This window comes from Pecten maximus, chromosome 18 (genome assembly GCF_902652985.1).
Source record: "Pecten maximus chromosome 18, xPecMax1.1, whole genome shotgun sequence".
Taxonomy (NCBI): domain Eukaryota; kingdom Metazoa; phylum Mollusca; class Bivalvia; order Pectinida; family Pectinidae; genus Pecten; species Pecten maximus.
In genome coordinates this window covers 31,107,759-31,129,227 of record NC_047032.1, presented here as the reverse complement: position 1 = coordinate 31,129,227, position 21,469 = coordinate 31,107,759, and the positions used below count along the sequence as shown (strand labels likewise).

At 35.9% G+C, this 21,469-nt stretch overlaps 1 protein-coding gene across 2 annotated transcripts in view; it reads left to right on the top strand.

Annotated features, from left to right (window-relative positions):
* The first annotated feature begins 4,035 nt into the window (after positions 1–4,035).
* LOC117316574 (tetratricopeptide repeat protein 38-like) overlaps positions 4,036–21,469 on the top strand; it is a 42,774-nt gene continuing 25,340 nt past the window's right edge. For both annotated transcript variants that reach the window (XM_033871235.1, XM_033871234.1), the window contains exons 1-5: positions 4,036–4,188; positions 7,145–7,222; positions 7,477–7,558; positions 10,555–10,726; positions 11,292–11,465. In XM_033871235.1, coding sequence (XP_033727126.1) covers positions 4,162–4,188; positions 7,145–7,222; positions 7,477–7,558; positions 10,555–10,726; positions 11,292–11,465 — 533 coding nt within the window. In that variant the 5' untranslated portion in view covers positions 4,036–4,161. The remainder of the gene's footprint in view (positions 4,189–7,144; positions 7,223–7,476; positions 7,559–10,554; positions 10,727–11,291; positions 11,466–21,469) is intronic.

Genomic DNA, 21,469 nt, shown 5'->3' with positions numbered 1-21,469 from the left:
AGGGGAAGTGTAATATCAGGATTATAAGGGGGAAGTGTAGTATCAAAGTTATATGGGAGTGTAATATCAGGATAATAAAGGGGAATTGTAATATCAGGATTATAAGGGGGAGTGTAGTGAACCATTACCGGACTGCGTAGAGGAACCTCACATTATAAATTATATAATGAACTTGGTTGGGACACTCTTGCTGCAAGGAGGAAAAAACATAGACTTATTCTTCTTTATAAAATTCTTACAGGCACTGCCCCAAATTATTTAAATGAATTAGTAGAACCACACTATAACAATATGAATGACTTGTACATGTTACGAAATCAAAGAGTCTTCACTACTCCTACGAGTAGAACAAATATATATGCCAAAAGCTTTATTCCAGCAACACTTAATGACTATAATAAACTTGCAGCAAGGGTTGACTTGACAAATATCACATCGCTGTACCAATTTAAACAAATTTTATCGAACACAGTAAGGGATATACCACTTGACATTGCTCGAAGCCCTGCTTATATTAATGCAGGTAATAGAAAATATAATATCTTACTCTGTCAGCTTCGAAACTCGTCTAGCAATATAAACTCTGATCTTTACAGAGATCATCTTATTGATTCACCATCATGTACATGTGGGAATGAATATGAAACTGTTTTTCACTTTTTTTCTAAGTTGTAGGAACTACAGTGAACCTCGAGATATCCTTAAAGAAAAATTGTTTGATGTAGATCACAGTCACTTTAGCCTTGACATACTCTTATCAGGCTGTGGTGAGTGTGATCATCAAACTAATTTATCTATCTTTGAAGCTACTACTGAATATATCAGAGATACTAATAGATTCTGAACCCTAAAATTGAAAATACTCGTCTTTCATCCATATATATACATTTATCCTGCAAGCAAGTATATAGTTATAGTTATTTACTACATCAAAAATTGTTTGATGTAGATCACAGTCACTTTAGCCTTGACATACTCTTATCAGGCTGTGGTGAGTGTGATCATCAAACTAATTTATCTATCTTTGAAGCTACTACTGAATATATCAGAGATACTAATAGATTCTGAACCCTAAAATTGAAAATACTCGTCTTTCATCCATATATATACATTTATCCTGCAAGCAAGTATATAGTTATAGTTATTTACTACATCAAAAATTGTTTGATGTAGATCACAGTCACTTTAGCCTTGACATACTCTTATCAGGCTGTGGTGAGTGTGATCATCAAACTAATTTATCTATCTTTGAAGCTACTACTGAATATATCAGAGATACTAATAGATTCTGAACCCTAAAATTGAAAATACTCGTCTTTCATCCATATATATACATTTATCCTGCAAGCAAGTATATAGTTATAGCTATTTACTACATCAAAAATTGTTTGATGTAGATCACAGTCACTTTAGCCTTGACATACTCTTATCAGGCTGTGGTGAGTGTGATCATCAAACTAATTTATCTATCTTTGGAGCTACTACTGAATATATCAGAGATACTAATAGATTCTGAACCCTAAAATTGAAAATACTCGTCTTTCATCCATATATATACATTTATCCTGCAAGCAAGTATATAGTTATAGTTATTTACTACATGCGCCCCCCCCCCCCCCCCCCCCCCCCCCCCCATCCGATGGACGTATATTATTCTATTTTATATTATAATTATGATAGTATGAATGTTATGAATTAGTACAGTATGGACAACCTTATTAATTAGTGGATTAAAATTGGTTGCATATTTACTGCTTACACATTTCTATTGCTCATAGTCGTGCCCTATATTAATTATTTTTCTTATAATCATTTCTCAATCATACTTCTATCAAATTCAAGTAATCACTCTCCAACTATGCAACCTTACGGAATCCACTAAATATATTATCTAACTAATGTTGCCTTTCTTAACTGTCATTATCAAATTAAAAATCAGAATGTTGTATCCATGACTGGTCCCCAAAGCTTATGGGTGGATGACCAGCAGCTACCTAGCTGTTATGGACTTTACTAGTCGGTATCCCACAGGCGGAGGGAATCCTGTTTTGGTTACAGGATTTTAAAATTTTCTATAAAAATAAACTGGATGAAATATATTAAATAAAATCGACTAATTATACTCGTTTCAGAGTTGTCCCTACTTAACTGATATCTCACTATATTATATATTATATGAATGATGTTAACATGTATATACTCATTGTTACTAAATGGAGAGAACTTACATAGGCTATGCCTGTTGTTCAATCCTTTTTCTTTCAGAAATATCTTCTTTGAGAAATAAAATTTGTTGAAATGAAATGAGTGTAGTATCAGGATTATCAGGGGGAAGTGTAGTATCAGGATTATCAGGGGGAAGTGTAATATCGGGATTATAAGGGGGAAGTGTAGTATCAGGATTATAAGGGGGAAGTGTAGTATCAGGATTATAAGGGGGAAGTGTAGTATCAGGATTATCAGGGGGAAGTGTAGTATCAGGATTATAAGGGGGAAGTGTAATATCGGGATTATAAGGGGGAGTGTAATATCAGGATTATAAAGGTGAATTGTAATATCAGGATTATAAGGGGGAGTGTAGTATCAAAGTCATAAGGGAGTGTTATATCAGGATTATAAAGGGGAATTGTAATATCAGGATTATAAGGGGGAGTGTAATATCAAAGTGATAAGGGGGAGTGTAATATCAGGATAATAAAGGGGAATTGTAATATCAGGATTATAAAGGTGAATTGTAATATCAGGATTATAAGGGGGAAGTGTTTTGTAAAACTATATGAATGTTAAACCAGTGCCCGTTTCGTTCGACGATGATGTATCTTTCCCTCTCTTTTTTGCTTTTTAGTTTTTTTTGTTTTTTTTTTGTTTTTGTTTTTTGTTTTTCAATTACATTTAGATTTATATAAAAAAAATCTGTAGTGATGAAGCATCAAAATAACTACTTGTTTGAATTATATTCAAGGAACCAGGAGTTATCTTCCCTTACATAGAATATCTCGTTTATGAAATTTCGTCTTGCTCAGTTAATGAATAGGATTTTTAATTTTCTCCTGAAAATGGACGCTTTTCACATTTGTATGTTGATTATTTCCATTTTTTAATACCTTTAAAAAAAATCCTTAACAATGTAAAAGGGCGTCAAGATTTTAAGATATATTATGACATATAGTTTTATAAATATAGTGTTTTAGGAGAATTATGATTTGGTGATGTGAGTCCTGCATTGTAAAGAATAATTCCTTATTCCTTAAAGCAATTAAAATATCGAATACATTTTCATGTTCCTGTAGAAACAACTTTAACTTCTCTGGGTTACCTTTGGCAGAGACCTATATACTAATCCCTAGTATATAGGTCTCTGCCTTTGGCAATGGATTTTGCCATTGCCATGGCTGCCATTATACAAATTGACTGAGAATCCGCCTTATACACCTGTCTCGCTCCATCAAACTTTCGCCTATTTCCAAAACTGAAAACAACTATTTCAGGTACCCTAACCTTAACCTTTAATCCCTAACCCTAACATACAGTGGATGACTTTCTCAACAGTTCTATAAAAGTGACGGCAAAAAGTGTATAGATACTCAAACGGATAATGTTGAAAACTATGTCTGGAAAAATTCAAATCCTTCAATATGAGACTCACAACTGATCAATCAGCCCTCGTACCGACCTTCCTTATCAGGTATCCGTATGGTTTTATATTTTTGGATATGAAGAATTATGTCCACGTGATTCATACATAAATGTACACAATCATCGTGTAACGTATCGTAGACAATTGATCGCAGGTAATTTATATAAAATGCCTGTGACATATGTTTATAGTTGTGTGCTGTTTCATTCCGGAGTGTCCACACACAAACATCTGTTATCTATATACTCACGCCTCTCAAAAGCACGTGATTACGTGTATAAATACACATTTTTCAAGTATTTATTTGGATATTTAAAAAAAATATTAAATTAATTTATTAAGGCATTGTTGAGAAATAAGCCTGTAGTCTTGGAACAGGGATTGCGTCGGGTTTTGGTGAGGCGTACGCATTTCACGAGGACCCACGATAGATATAACTTCCTGTATGTGTTGGAGTCACAAGGCCTACAGCCGTCTTCCGGAGATATATTCGGATTAAACGTCTTGTTCGTACGAGTGCTACCATGTCGAAAGGCTGGCGCGACTGTAAGGTAATGTAGACTGTATATATCAAAGTGGAACTGTTAATTAGTGACTGTACAGGTTTCGTTAAAATACCAATGTTGACATTGACCCGCATGCTTTTCGATGGTCAACCCGACCAGGCCGGAAGGCGCTAAATGTCTGGGCAGTCATTGCAGTTGTACTGCACAGTCGTTTGTAGTTATAAAATGAATACAATGTAATTATGATAAATGTCTTATAGTGGCTGATACCTTGGATAGGTCTTTATAAGATATTTCATTTGGGTTCCGTATCGAAGAGACGATGCCCTATTGTAAGCACTGTCCGTCCGTCCGTCCGTCCGTCCGTCCGTCCGTCCACCCACAAATTTAACTCCCAGCTTTGTATTTGGTGTTATTAACCGATTAACATGAAATTTGGTCAAGATGTTAAGCTCACAAAATGCACACTCAGCCAAAAACATCAAGGTCAAAGGTCAAGGTCATCAGGCTTAAATGTCAAGGTCAAATTAAGCATCTTTTCACTGATGTGGTGACATGATGAAGCAAAGTTATCCAGAATTAAACAAGGGGTCTACTGACCAAAGGTCAAGGGCATCGTGTCACAGGTCAAGATCAAAGGCCAAGGTCAAATTTTGTAGCTTTTTACTGATGAACATTTTGTTATGACATGATGAAGCAAAGTTGTTGCACATTAAAGAAGGAGTCTAATGAATGAAGATCACAGTAATTGGGTCAGAGGTCAAGGTTAAATTTTGTAGCTTTTCAACGATTAGCATTTTGTTATAACACTGAAGTAATGTTTGGTAGAATTACAAGGAGTCAACTGACCATACATGTAGGTCAAAGTCAAAGTTTGCATCTTTTCACTGAGGATTAATTTGCTAAGACATGATGAAGCAAAGTTGTTCACAATTAAACAATGAATCTACTGCACAAAGGCCAAGGTCATCAGGTCAGAAGTCAAGGTCATTGAGTCAAAGGAAAAACTCATATTTTGTAGCTTAATATTTTGTTGTGACACTATGAAGAAGTATTGGTTGGATTCAAACAAGCTTAAGGAGTCAACTGACCAAAGGTCATGGCCATAGGGTCAAAAGGTCAAGGTGAAATTGTGTACCTTTTCATGGATGGAATTTTTGTTTTGACACTAGGAAGCAATGTTGGTTGGACTTTAACAGAGTCAACTGACCAAAGGTCAAGGTCACTGGGTCAATTGTCAAGGTTAAATTTATATCCTTCCACTTATGAATATTTTATGATGCTTTAATGAATATTTTATGATGCTTTAAAGAAATGATGGTAAGAAATAAATGAGTCAACTGACTAAAGGTTAAGGTCACAGTGTCAAAGGTCAAGGTCAAATTTGATGAACATTTGTCTGGGCATGGTAAAGAATTACTCAAAGAGACAATTGACCAAAAGCACATATCATTGGGTCAGAGATTTAGGTCATGGGGTCAAAGTTCAGGGTAAGTTTTTATACATTTTCACTGATTAACATTTTATTATGACATTATGAAGCAATGTTGGTTGTAATTAAACAATTAGTAAAAAGAGTTAAAGTTCAAAGCGTCGGATATCAAGGTAAAATATTGTATTTTTTTACTGATACTTTTTGGAGCCCCATATCTTCTCACTGATGAACATTTTGTGATGCCATGAATGTTGGAAGCAAAGTTGTTCATAATTATAAAAGGAGTCCTCTGACCAAAGGTCAAGGTCATTAGGCCAGAGGTCACTCAGGATCACTTGGTTATAGATGAAGGTCAATGCCATGGTACACCGTCCGTCCGTCTGTCAACATTTTCTTTAAATTGGTACTAGTCCTAAAAGATTGAATGGATTTTCACCAAATTTGGTCAGGAACATCCTTGGGGGAAGGGGAACAGAGTTTGTATACATTTTTACTCTGAACCCCCAGGGGCCTGAGGGGTGGGGGCCCTATAGGGGAAATAGGGGTTAATCATTTAAATCACTACTAGTCATAGAGTTATGAATGAATTTGAACCAAATTTGGCTAGGAACATCCTTGGGGGAAGGGAGAAAGAGTTTATATATTATTGACTTTGACCCCTCAGGGGCCTGAGGGGCAGGGCCAAATATCGGAAATAGAGATTAGTCTTTAAATCAATACTAGTCATAAAGTTTTAAATGGATTTTAACCAAATTTGGTCAGGAACATCCTTGGGGGAAGGGGAACTGAGCTTCTATAAATTTTTGCTCTGAACCACCAGGGGCCTGAGGGGCGGGGCCTGATAGGGAAAATAGGGGTTAATCCTTTAAATCGCTTCTTGTCATAAAGTTATCAGAATTTGAACCAAACTTGGTCAGGAACATCCTTGGGGGAAAGAGTTTGTATAAATATTGACTCTGACCCCTCAGGGGCCTGAGGGGTGGGGCCAAATAGGGGAAATAGAGATTAGTTTTGAAATCGCTACTGGTCAAAGTTCTAAATGGATTTTAACCAAATTTGGTCAAGAGCGTCTTAGGGGGAAGGGGGAAAGAGTTTGTATAAATTTTTATTCTGACCCCCAGGGGCTGGAAAGGCCGGTCCAAGAGGGGGAAATTGAGGCAATTCCTTTAAATCCCTACTTGTCATAAAGTTATGAATTGATTTGAACCCAATTTAGTCAGAAGCATCCTTGAGGTGAAAATAATCCTTGAGGTCTTTCAGTCCCTTAGAGAGTCTGGACTTCGTTATTACTTTAAAGCAGTTGGGATCTTCACACTATAACCATTATATAGCATTGTTTGGGATTGAATAATGAAGCTACGTATACATATTAAAGAATTGAACATGAACATTATTTTGACATGTGGTCAAATCCAACCAGGTGAGCGATAGAGGCCCCATGGGCCTCTTGTTGGTTTTTTATGCACACATATTATGCATGTAATATGTGTATATAGTATTGGTAGATCTGAGTGCGGTAAGGATTAGGAAGTTTGTATATGTTTCAAGTTAAACTTTTCCTTTTAGGCTTGGGTGGATTATGGAATCCCACTGACTACTACCAGCAATGAAGCAAGCAAGCTGTTTGATGCCTCTCTCACTCAGGTAAGGAGTAAATCCTTCAGACCGTTCCCTCCACCTGGTTAAAGTTTTGCCAGTTCAGCCCCTTCCAACAAACCTACTACCCCAGGAATCCCTCAACATCCATGAACACTCCCCACCCCTACTCCACTGTGTCAGATACAACCCAAACAAGTAAAAAATCAAAATGAAAATCATAAACCCCTACCACCAACTGTCAACAGCCATCGTTCCTCCTCTAAGTTGAACGGAGCTAATAGATTGGTTTTTCCCTACAGTATGTCGGATGGTACAATGAGGAAAGTTTAGGAGGTCTGGAAGCCACATGTGTAAAAACAGTTGAAGCAGACCCCAACTTTGGTTAGTATGATGTTATCCGTTTTAACTACAGTATGATATTATCAGTTTTAACAGTATGATATTATCAGTTTTAACTACAGTATGATATTATCAGTTTTAACTACAGTATGATATTATCAGTATTTACATTATGATATTATCAGTCTTACTACAGTATGATATTATCAGTTTTAACTGCAGTATGATATTATCAGTTTTAACTACAGTATGATATTATCAGTTTTAACTACAGTATGATATTATCAGTTTTAACTACAGTATGATATTATCAGTTATAACTACAGTATGATATTATCAGTTTTAACTACAGTATGATATTTTCAGTATTTACAGTATGATATTATCAGTTTTAACTACAGTATGGTATTATCAGTTTTAACTACAGTATGATATTATCAGTTTTAACTACAGTATGATATTATCAGTTTTAACTACAGTATGATATTTTCAGTATTTACAGTATGATATTATCAGTTTTAACTACAGTATGGTATTATCAGTTTTAACTACAGTATGATATTATCAGTTTTAACTACAGTATGATATTATCAGTTTTAACTACAGTATGATATTATCAGTTTTAACAACAGTATGATATTATCAGTATTTACAGTATTATCAGTTTTAACTACAGTATGATATTATCAGTTTTAACTACAGTATGATATTATCAGTATTAACAGTATGATATTATCAGTTATAACTACAGTATGATATTATCAGTTTTAACTACAGTATGATATTATCAGTTTTAACTACAGTATGATATTATCAGTTTTAACTACAGTATGATATTATCAGTTTTAACTACAGTATGATATTATCAGTTTTAACTACAGTATGATATTATCAGTTTTAACTACAGTATGATATTTTCAGTATTTACAGTATGATATTATCAGTTTTAACTACAGTATGATATTATCAGTTTTAACTACAGTATGATATTATCAGTTTTAACTACAGTATGATATTTTCAGTATTTACAGTATGATATTATCAGTTTTAACTACAGTATGGTATTATCAGTTTTAACTACAGTATGATATTATCAGTTTTAACTACAGTATGATATTATCAGTTTTAACTACAGTATGATATTATCAGTTTTAACAACAGTATGATATTATCAGTATTTACAGTATGGTATTATCAGTTTTAACTACAGTATGATATTATCAGTTTTAACTACAGTATGATATTATCAGTATTTACAGTATGATATTATCAGTTATAACTACAGTATGATATTATCAGTTTTAACTACAGTATGATATTATCAGTTTTAACTACAGTATGATATTATCAGTTTTAACTACAGTATGATATTATCAGTTTTAACTACAGTATGATATTATCAGTTTTAACAGTATGATATTATTTACAGTATGATATTATCAGTTTTAACTACAGTATGATATTATCAGTTTTAACAGTATGATATTATCAGTATTTACAGTATGATATTATCAGTATTAACTACAGAATGATATTATCAGTTTTAACTACAGTATGATATTATCAGTATTTACAGTATGATATTATCAGTATTTACAGTATGATATTATCAGTATTAACTACAGAATGATATTATCAGTTTAAACTACAGTATGATATTATCAGTATTTACAGTATGATATTATCAGTATTTACAGTATGATATTATCAGTATTTACAGTATGATATTATCAGTATTTACAGTATGATATTATCAGTTTTAACAGTATGATATTATCAGTTTTAACTACAGTATGATATTATCAGTATTTACAGTTTGATATTATCAGTTTTAACTTCAGTATGATATTATCAGTTTTAACAACAGTATGATATTATCAGTTTTAACTACAGTATGATATTATCAGTTTTAACTACAGTATGATATTATCAGTTTTAACTACAGTATGAAATTATCAGTTTTAACTACAGTATGATATTATCAGTTTTAACTACAGTATGATATTATCAGTATTTACAGTATGATATTATCAGTTTTATCTACAGTATGATATTATCAGTTTTAACTACAGTAAGATATTATCAGTTTTTACTACAGTATGATATTATCAGTATTTACAGTATGATATTATCAGTATTTACAGTATGATATTATCAGTATTTACAGTATGATATTATCAGTATTTACAGTATGATATTATCAGTTTTATCTACAGTATGATATTATCAGTTTTAACTACAGTATGATATTATCAGTTTTTACTACAGTATGATATTATTAGTATTTACAGTATGATATTATCAGTTTTAACAGTATGATATTATCAGTTTTTACAGTATGATATTATCAGTATTTACAGTATGATATTATCAGTATTTACAGTATGATATTATCAGTTTTAACTACAGAATATCAGTTTTATCTACAGTATGATATTATCAGTTTTAACTACAGTATGATATTATCAGTTTTAACTACAGTATGATATTATCAGTATTTACAGTATGATATTATCAGTATTTACAGTATGATATTATCAGTTTTAACTACAGTATGATATTATCAGTTTTAACTACAGTATGATATTATCAGTTCAAACTACAGAATGATATTATCAGTTTTAACTACAGTATGATATTATCAGTTTAAACTACAGAACGATATTATCAGTATTTACAGTATGATATTATCAGTTTTAACTACAGTATGATATTATCAGTATTTACAGTATGATATTATCAGTTTTAACTACAGTATGATATTATCAGTTTTAACTACAATATGGTTTTATCAGATTTTACTCTTTCTTATCAACAGCTATAGCCTTTAATAAAAAAAAATTAGTTGTAAATGTCATACTTCAATAATTTCTTCATTCTGATTGTTCAGCTGTAAATCACAAACTACATAGGATCTGCATGTGTAATATAAGTATATGATGAGTCTTGTAATAGTTACTAGGATTCATTCTATTGTCTTCAGTACTTAAGTTAGAAATACAAGGTTTTAAAATGTCTATTTTTTGTTGTTGTCATAGTGATGGGTCATGTGATTAAGAATGGTCTAGATGTTTTGGGGACTGGCCGGACCATCCGACTTGACCAAGAGTTTGACAAAGATATCAAAAGAATGGTCAGTCTGGCTGAGTCAAACGGTATCACTGACCGAGAAAGGAAACATGTCAATGCAGTCAGACTCTGGGCTGAAGGGTAAATATTTAATCTATCATAATCCAGTTATCTTATAATCCATCCCCTACTAATCAAATTATCTTATAATCCATCCCCAACTAATCTAGTTATCTTATAATCCATCCCTCACTAATCTAGTTATCTTATAATCCATCCCTCACTAATCTAGTTATCTTATAATCCATCCCTTTTAATCAAGTTATCTTATAATCCATCCCCACTAATCTAGTTATCTTATAATCCATCCCCTACTAATCCAGTTATCTTATAATCCATCCCCACTAATCTAGTAATCTTATAATCCATCCCCTATAAACCAGTTATCTTATATAACCCATCCCCAATCCATCCCCACTAATCAAGTTATTTTATTATCTATCCCCCACTAACCCACTTATCCTATAAACCATTTTCCATTAATCCAATAACCTACAATCCGTTTTCCATTATTTTCTAGAAAGTGATTTGATCGATTAATCCATTACTTATTTCAAAAGTCATGTGCATATGAACTGTATTGTCATACGTTGAATAATTATCTGTATGGTTTATTTTTGTATTTAACCTTTGACCTTGTTGTCAGGGAGATGATCGCTGCGGCCAATGTGTGGGAGGACATTCTGGTGACTTATCCCAAGGACATGCTCGCCATCAAGTTCGCCCACGACTCCTACTTCTACCTCGGCCAACACCCACAGATGAGGGACAGTATCGCCAGAGTACTACCAGCCTGGAACAAGCGAATGCCCTTATATGGGTAAGGATTAATTCATTGGTTAATTTGTATTGATGCAAAAAAATCTCATTCTTATCTAAGAATATTAATTACATTTCAGGTGTTTAAAATACATCAATGTTAAAGAGGATTAGATTAGTGTATATTGATAGTGAAATCTTCCTCATGATAATCACACAGATTGTTCAGCTAGGAAACTCGGTATTCACATTGACAGTTAATACAGTGTAGGAGGTATACTGGGTATTCACATTGACAGTTAATACAGTGTGGGAGGTATACTGGGTATTCACATTGACAGTTAATACAGTGTAATAGTTATACTGGGTATTCACATTGACAGTTAATACAGTGAAGGAGTTATACTCGGTATTCACATTGACAGTTAATACAGTGTAGGAGGTATACTGGGTATTCACATTGACAGTTAATACAGTGTAGGAGGTATACTGGGTATTTACATTGACAGTTAATACAGTGTATGAGGTATACTGGGTATTCACATTGACAGTTAATACAGTGTAATAGTTATACTGGGTATTCACATTGACAGTTAATACAGTGTAGGAGTTATACTGGGTATTCACATTGACAGTTAATACAGTGTAGGAGTTATACTGGGTATTCACATTGACAGTTAATACAGTGTAGGAGGTATACTGGGTATTCACATTGACAGTTAATACAGTGTAGGAGTTATATTGGGTATTCACATTGACAGTTAATACAGTGTGGGAGGTATACTGGGTATTCACATTGACAGTTAATACAGTGTAGGAGTTATACTGGGTATTTACATTGACAGTTAATACAGTGTAGGAGTTATACTGGGTATTCACATTGACAGTTAATACAGTGTTGGAGGTATACTGGGTATTCACATTGACAGTTAATACAGTGTTGGAGGTATACTGGGTATTTACATTGACAGTTAATACAGTGTAGGAGGTATACTGGGTATTCACATTGACAGTTAATACAGTGTAGGAGGTATACTGGGTATTCACATTGACAGTTAATACAGTGTAGGAGGTATACTGGGTATTCATATTGACAGTTAATACAGTGTAGGAGGTATACTGGGTATTCACATTGACAGTTAATACAGTGTAATAGTTATACTGGGTATTCACATTGACAGTTAATACAGTGTAGGAGTTATACTGGGTATTCACATTGACAGTTGATACAGTGTAGGAGTTATACTGGGTATTCACATTGAGAGTTAATACAGTGTAGGAGGTATACTGGGTATTCACATTGACAGTTAATACAGTGTAGGAGGTATACTGGGTATTCACATTGACAGTTAATACAGTGTAGGAGTTATACTGAGTATTCACATTGACAGTTAATACAGTGTAGGAGGTATACTGGGTATTCACATTGACAGTTAATACAGTGTAGTAGGTATAATGGGTATTCACATTGACAGTTAATACAGTGTAGGAGGTATACTGGGTATTCACATTGACAGTTAATACAGTGTAGGAGTTATACTGGGTATTCACATTGACAGTTAATACAGTGTAAGAGTTACACTGGGTATTCACATTGACAGTTAATACAGTGTAGGAGGTATACTGGGTATTCACATTGACAGTTAATACAGTGTAGGAGTTATACTGGGTATTTACATTGACAGTTAATACAGTGTAGGAGGTATACTGGGTATTCACATTGGCAGTTAATACAGTGTAATAGTTATACTGGGTATTCACATTGGCAGTTAATACAGTGTAATAGTTATACTGGGTATTCACATTGACAGTTAATACAGTGTGGGAGGTATACTGGGTATTCACATTGACAGTTAATACAGTGTAGGAGGTATACTGGGTATTCACATTGACAGTTAATACAGTGTTGGAGGTATACTGGGTATTCACATTGACAGTTAATACAGTGTAGGAGTTATACTGGGTATTCACATTGACAGTTAATACAGTGTTGGAGGTATACTGGGTATTTACATTGACAGTTAATACAGTGTTGGAGGTATACTGGGTATTCACATTGACAGTTAATACAGTGTAGGAGGTATACTGGGTATTCACATTGACAGTTAATACAGTGTAGGAGTTATACTGGGTATTCACATTGACAGTTAATACAGTGTAGGAGGTATACTGGGTATTCACATTGACAGTTAATACAGTGTTGGAGGTATACTGGGTATTCACATTGGCAGTAAATTCGGTGTAGGACGTTTAGTGGGTATTCACATTGTTAATAAATAAAGCGAAGAGGTTAAAATCAAGGTGTTGTATGTGACTGTTTTAGTAAAACATGGCGTACAAAATGTATCCCATATATTTAGTGTAGCAGTAAGTACTGTAATAAGAAGAATCAAAGGAAATTTAATATTTGCTTATTGTAGGAATTTACTGTATATACATTCTTGATGCCGGTGTAGCATGGTATTTTGAATCATGGTGAAATGACCCCAGGGTCAAGATACTCGACTGGGAATGGGTGTTAGACTATCTAAACTTACACAACAGTTGATACTCGACTGGGAATGGGTGGTAGACTGTCTAAACTTACACAACAGTTGATACTCGACTGGGAATGGGTGGTAGACTGTCTAAACTTACACAACAGTTGATACTCCACTGGGAATGGGTGTTATACTATCTAAACTTACACAACAGTTGATACTCCACTGGGAATGGGTGGTAGACTGTCTAAACTTACACAACAGTTGATACTCCACTGGGAATGGGTGGTAGACTGTCTAAACTTACACAACAGTTGATACTCGACTGGGAATGGGTGGTAGACTGTCTAAACTTACACAACAGTTGATACTCCACTGGGAATGGGTGTTATACTGTCTTAACTTACACAACAGTTGATACTCCACTGGGAATGGGTGGTAGACTGTCTAAACTTACACAACAGTTGATACTCGACTGGGAATGGGTGGTAGACTATCTAAACTTACACAACAGTTGATACTCGACTGGGAATGGGTGGTAGACTGTCTAAACTTACACAACAGTTGATACTCGACTGGGAATGGGTGGTAGACTATCTAAACTTACACAACAGTTGATACTCGACTGGGAATGGGTGGTAGACTGTCTAAACTTACACAACAGTTGATACTCGACTGGGAATGGGTGGTAGACTGTCTAAACTTACACAACAGTTGATACTCGACTGGGAATGGGTGTTAGACTATCTAAACTTACACAACAGTTGATACTCGACTGGGAATGGGTGGCTACTTCTTATACACGTTAGCAGTGTGTTAGGAAACACGCTCTACTGATTCTATGGCATGTGGACAGTTAAGTTATGTAAAGGCTGTCTGTATGGTGGTGTTTGTATTTTTCAGTTCAGAATTCAGTTTTTTAACAATTGCCACAAGTTCAGATGAGTCATCATGTTACAGCCAGGGTCATATGTGGCCCCACAACAGTCAAGGTCATATGTGGCCCCACAACAGTCAAGGTCATATGTGGCCCCACAACAGTCAAGGTCATATGTGGCCCCACAACAGTCAGGGTCATATGTGACCTCACAACAGTCAAGGTCATATGTGGGCCCACAACAGGCAGGGTCATATATGGCCCCACAACAGTCAAGGTCATATGTGGCCCAACAACAGTCATACATAGATATGATATGATGAGAACCACCTTTCAATATATGAGCCTTGCTATCACAGGTTAAACTTGGAAAAACCTGTTTTGTGATTTTAACTACCCAAGATATATGTGTGTATTTGTGTCACTTACCAGTGGAGATTATTTCTTACATGTGTTTTGAAACATATACCTATATATGGTCGTATCAGTTATTAGTGGAGTCATTGTGTTTTGAAACATATACCTATATATGGTCGTATCAGTTACTTAGTGGAGTCATTGTGTTTAAAACATATACCTATATATGGTCGTATCAGTTACTTAGTGGAGTCATTGATGTAGAGTCACTGTATACATTAGGTATTATCTGTAAAAACACCACACCATTAAGATTTTTTTGCAGTCTGTCCATGAATTTTAATAAGTGTGTTTGAATTTAAAGTAGTATGCAGACTGAAATTTTGAACAGTGATCTGTTTATAGATACTGCATCCTATCTACTTGTTTATTTTGAATAAAAAAGTGCATGAAAAGACTTTGATGGACCAGTGCGAACCATGATTTAAATTATACTTTGAGAATTTATAGTCAGGGATGGTAGGTGGTTGGAGGTGGTTGAGAGAGTCAGAGCGGTGACGGGACTTGTAAGGAAGGAAGGGTACTGAATAGGAGGAGAGAGGGTTGAGATAATAAACTTTATTCCAGGTTGACTGTAACTATAGACGTTTGGTTGTCTAGGTAATGTAGACTGTAACTATAGACGTTTGGTTGTCTAGGTACCTAATGGGAATGTAGGCCGTAACTATAGACGTTTGGTTGTCTAGGTACCTAAGGGGAATGTAGACTGTAACTATAGACGTTTGGTTGTCTAGGTACCTAATGGGAATGTAGACCGTAACTATAGACGTTTGGTTGTCTAGGTACCTAATGGGAATGTAGACTGTAACTATAGACGTTTGGTTGTCTAGGTACCTAATGGGAATGTAGGCTGTAACTATAGACGTTTGGTTGTCTAGGTACCTAATGGGAATGTAGACCGTAACTATAGACGTTTGGTTGTCTAGGTAACTAATGGGAATGTAGAATGTAGCTATAGACGTTTGGTTGTCTAGGTAACTAATGGGAATGTAGAATGTAGCTATAGACGTTTGGTTGTCTAGGTACCTAATGGGAATGTAGACCGTAACTATAGACGTTTGGTTGTCTAGGTACCTAATGGGAATGTAGACCGTAACTATAGACGTTTGGTTGTCTAGGTACCTAATGGGAATGTAGACTGTAACTATAGACGTTTGGTTGTCTAGGTAACTAATGGGAATGTAGAATGTAGCTATAGACGTTTGGTTGTCTAGGTACCTAATGGGAATGTAGACTGTAACTATAGACGTTTGGTTGTCTAGGTAATGTAGACTGTAACTATAGACGTTTGGCTGTCTAGGTAACTAATGGGAATGTAGACTGTAACTATAGACGTTTTGTTGTCTAGGTACCTAATGGGAATGTAGACCGTAACTATACACGTTTGGTTGTCTAGGTACCTAATGGGAATGTAGACTGTAACTATAGACGTTTGGTTGTCTAGGTACCTAATGGGAATGTAGGCTGTAACTATAGACGTTTGGTTGTCTAGGTACCTAATGGGAATGTAGACCGTAACTATAGACGTTTGGTTGTCTAGGTAACTAATGGGAATGTAGAATGTAGCTATAGACGTTTGGTTGTCTAGGTACCTAATGGGAATGTAGACTGTAACTATAGACGTTTGGTTGTCTAGGTACCTAATGGGAATGTAGGCTGTAACTATAGACGTTTGGTTGTCTAGGTACCTAATGGGAATGTAGACCGTAACTATAGACGTTTGGTTGTCTAGGTAACTAATGGGAATGTAGAATGTAGCTATAGACGTTTGGTTGTCTAGGTAACTAATGGGAATGTAGAATGTAGCTATAGACGTTTGGTTGTCTAGGTACCTAATGGGAATGTAGACTGTAACTATAGACGTTTGGTTGTCTAGGTACCTAATGGGAATGTAGACCGTAACTATAGACGTTTGGTTGTCTAGGTACCTAATGGGAATGTAGACTGTAACTATAGACGTTTGGTTGTCTAGGTACCTAATGGGAATGTAGACTGTAACTATAGACGTTTGGTTGTCTAGGTACCTAATGGGAATGTAGACCGTAACTATAGACGTTTGGTTGTCTAGGTACCTAATGGGAATGTAGACTGTAACTATAGACGTTTGGTTGTCTAGGTAATGTAGACTGTAACTATAGACGTTTGGTTGTCTAGGTACCTAATGGGAATGTAGGCCGTAACTATAGACGTTTGGTTGTCTAGGTACCTAATGGGAATGTAGACTGTAACTATAGACGTTTGGTTGTCTAGGTACCTAATGAGAATGTAGACCGTAACTATAGACGTTTGGTTGTCTAGGTACCTAATGGGAATGTAGACTGTAACCATAGACGTTTGGTTGTCTAGGTACCTAATGAGAATGTAGACCGTAACTATAGACGTTTGGTTGTCTAGGTACCTAATGGGAATGTAGACTGTAACTATAGACGTTTGGCTGTCTAGGTACCTAATTGGAATGTAGGCCGTAACTATAGACGTTTGGTTGTCTAGGTATGTAGACTGTAACTATAGACGTTTGGTTGTCTAGGTACCTAATGGGAATGTAGACCGTAACTATAGACGTTTGGTTGTCTAGGTACCTAATGGAAATGTAGACTGTAACTATAGACGTTTGGTTGTCTAGGTACCTAATGGGAATGTAGGCTGTAACTATAGACGTTTGGTTGTCTAGGTACCTAATGGGAATGTAGGCCGTAACTATAGACGTTTGGTTGTCTAGGTACCTAATGGGAATGTAGGCCGTAACTATAGACGTTTGGTTGTCTAGGTACCTAATGGGAATGTAGACTGTAACTATAGACGTTTGGTTGTCTAGGTAACTAATGGGAATGTAGACTGTAACTATAGACGTTTGGTTGTCTAGGTACCTAATGGGAATGTAGACCGTAACTATAGACGTTTGGTTGTCTAGGTACCTAATGGGAATGTAGGCTGTAACTATAGACGTTTGGTTGTCTAGGTACCTAATGGGAATGTAGGCTGTAACTATAGATGTTTGGTTGTCTAGGTAATGTAGACTGTAACTATAGACGTTTGGTTGTCTAGGTACCTAATGTGAATGTAGACTGTAACTATAGACGTTTGGTTGTCTAGGTAATGTAGACAGTAACTATAGACATTTGGTTGTCTAGGTACCTAATGGGAATGTAGACCGTAACTATAGACGTTTGGTTGTCTAGGTACCTAATGGAAATGTAGACTGTAACTATAGACGTTTGGTTGTCTAGGTACCTAATGGGAATGTAGACCGTAACTATAGACGTTTGGTTGTCTAGGTACCTAATGGGAATGTAGGTCGTAACTATAGACGTTTGGTTGTCTAGGTACCTAATGGGAATGTAGACTGTAACTATAGACGTTTGGTTGTCTAGGTACCTAATGGGAATGTAGACTGTAACTATAGACGTTTGGTTGTCTAGGTACCTAATGGGAATGTAGGGCATAACTATAGACGTTTGGTTGTCTAGGTACCTAATGGGAATGTAGACTGTAACTATAGACGTTTGGTTGTCTAGGTACCTAATGGGAATGTAGACTGTTACTATAGACGTTTGGTTGTCTAGGTACCTAATGGGAATGTAGACTGTAACTATAGACGTTTGGTTGTCTAGGTACCTAATGGGAATGTAGACTGTAACTATAGACGTTTGGTTGTCTAGGTACCTAATGGGAATGTAGACCGTAACTATAGACGTTTGGTTGTCTAGGTACCTAATGGGAATGTAGACTGTAACTATAGACGTTTGGTTGTCTAGGTAATGTAGAATGTAACTATAGACGTTTGGTTGTCTAGGTACCTAATGGGAATGTAGGCCGTAACTATAGACGTTTGGTTGTCTAGGTACCTAATGGGAATGTAGACTGTAACTATAGACGTTTGGTTGTCTAGGTACCTAATGAGAATGTAGACCGTAACTATAGACGTTTGGTTGTCTAGGTACCTAATGGGAATGTAGACTGTAACTATAGACGTTTGGTTGTCTAGGTACCTAATGAGAATGTAGACCGTAACTATAGACGTTTGGTTGTCTAGGTACCTAATGGGAATGTAGACTGTAACTATAGACGTTTGGCTGTCTAGGTACCTAATTGGAATGTAGGCCGTAACTATAGACGTTTGGTTGTCTAGGTATGTAGACTGTAACTATAGACGTTTGGTTGTCTAGGTACCTAATGGGAATGTAGACCGTAACTATAGACGTTTGGTTGTCTAGGTACCTAATGGGAATGTAGGCTGTAACTATAGACGTTTGGTTGTCTAGGTACCTAATGGGAATGTAGGCCGTAACTATAGACGTTTGGTTGTCTAGGTACCTAATGGGAATGTAGGCCGTAACTATAGACGTTTGGTTGTCTAGGTACCTAATGGGAATGTAGACTGTAACTATAGACGTTTGGTTGTCTAGGTAACTAATGGGAATGTAGACTGTAACTATAGACGTTTGGTTGTCTAGGTACCTAATGGGAATGTAGACCGTAACTATAGACGTTTGGTTGTCTAGGTACCTAATGGGAATGTAGACTGTAACTATAGACGTTTGGTTGTCTAGGTACCTAATGGGAATGTAGACCGTAACTATAGACGTTTGGTTGTCTAGGTACCTAATGGGAATGTAGACTGTAACTATAGACGTTTGGTTGTCTAGGTAATGTAGAATGTAACTATAGACGTTTGGTTGTCTAGGTACCTAATGGGAATGTAGGCCGTAACTATAGACGTTTGGTTGTCTAGGTACCTAATGGGAATGTAGACTGTAACTATAGACGTTTGGTTGTCTAGGTACCTAATGAGAATGTAGACCGTAACTATAGACGTTTGGTTGTCTAGGTACCTAATGGGAATGTAGACTGTAACTATAGACGTTTGGTTGTCTAGGTACCTAATGAGAATGTAGACCGTAACTATAGACGTTTGGTTGTCTAGGTACCTAATGGGAATGTAGACTGTAACTATAGACGTTTGGCTGTCTAGGTACCTAATTGGAATGTAGGCCGTAACTATAGACGTTTGGTTGTCTAGGTATGTAGACTGTAACTATAGACGTTTGGTTGTCTAGGTACCTAATGGGAATGTAGACCGTAACTATAGACGTTTGGTTGTCTAGGTACCTAATGGGAATGTAGGCTGTAACTATAGACGTTTGGTTGTCTAGGTACCTAATGGGAATGTAGGCCGTAACTATAGACGTTTGGTTGTCTAGGTACCTAATGGGAATGTAGGCCGTAACTATAGACGTTTGGTTGTCTAGGTACCTAATGGGAATGTAGACTGTAACTATAGACGTTTGGTTGTCTAGGTAACTAATGGGAATGTAGACTGTAACTATAGACGTTTGGTTGTCTAGGTACCTAATGGGAATGTAGACCGTAACTATAGACGTTTGGTTGTCTAGGTACCTAATGGGAATGTAGGCTGTAACTATAGACGTTTGGTTGTCTAGGTACCTAATGGGAATGTAGGCTGTAACTATAGATGTTTGGTTGTCTAGGTAATGTAGACTGTAACTATAGACGTTTGGTTGTCTAGGTACCTAATGGGAATGTAGACTGTAACTATAGACGTTTGGTTGTCTAGGTAATGTAGACTGTAACTATAGACATTTGGTTGTCTAGGTACCTAATGGGAATGTAGACCGTAACTATAGACGTTTGGTTGTCTAGGTACCTAATGGAAATGTAGACTGTAACTATAGACGTTTGGTTGTCTAGGTACCTAATGGGAATGTAGACCGTAACTATAGACGTTTGGTTGTCTAGGTACCTAATGGGAATGTAGGTCGTAACTATAGACGTTTGGTTGTCTAGGTACCTAATGGGAATGTAGACCGTAACTATAGACGTTTGGTTGTCTAGGTACCTAATGGGAATGTAGGCTGTAACTATAGACGTTTGGTTGTCTAGGTACCTAATGGGAATGTAGGCTGTAACTATAGATGTTTGGTTGTCTAGGTAATGTAGACTGTAACTATAGACGTTTGGTTGTCTAGGTACCTAATGTGAATGTAGACTGTAACTATAGACGTTTGGTTGTCTAGGTAATGTAGACAGTAACTATAGACATTTGGTTGTCTAGGTACCTAATGGGAATGTAGACCGTAACTATAGACGTTTGGTTGTCTAGGTACCTAATGGAAATGTAGACTGTAACTATAGACGTTTGGTTGTCTAGGTACCTAATGGGAATGTAGACCGTAACTATAGACGTTTGGTTGTCTAGGTACCTAATGGGAATGTAGGTCGTAACTATAGACGTTTGGTTGTCTAGGTACCTAATGGGAATGTAGACTGTAA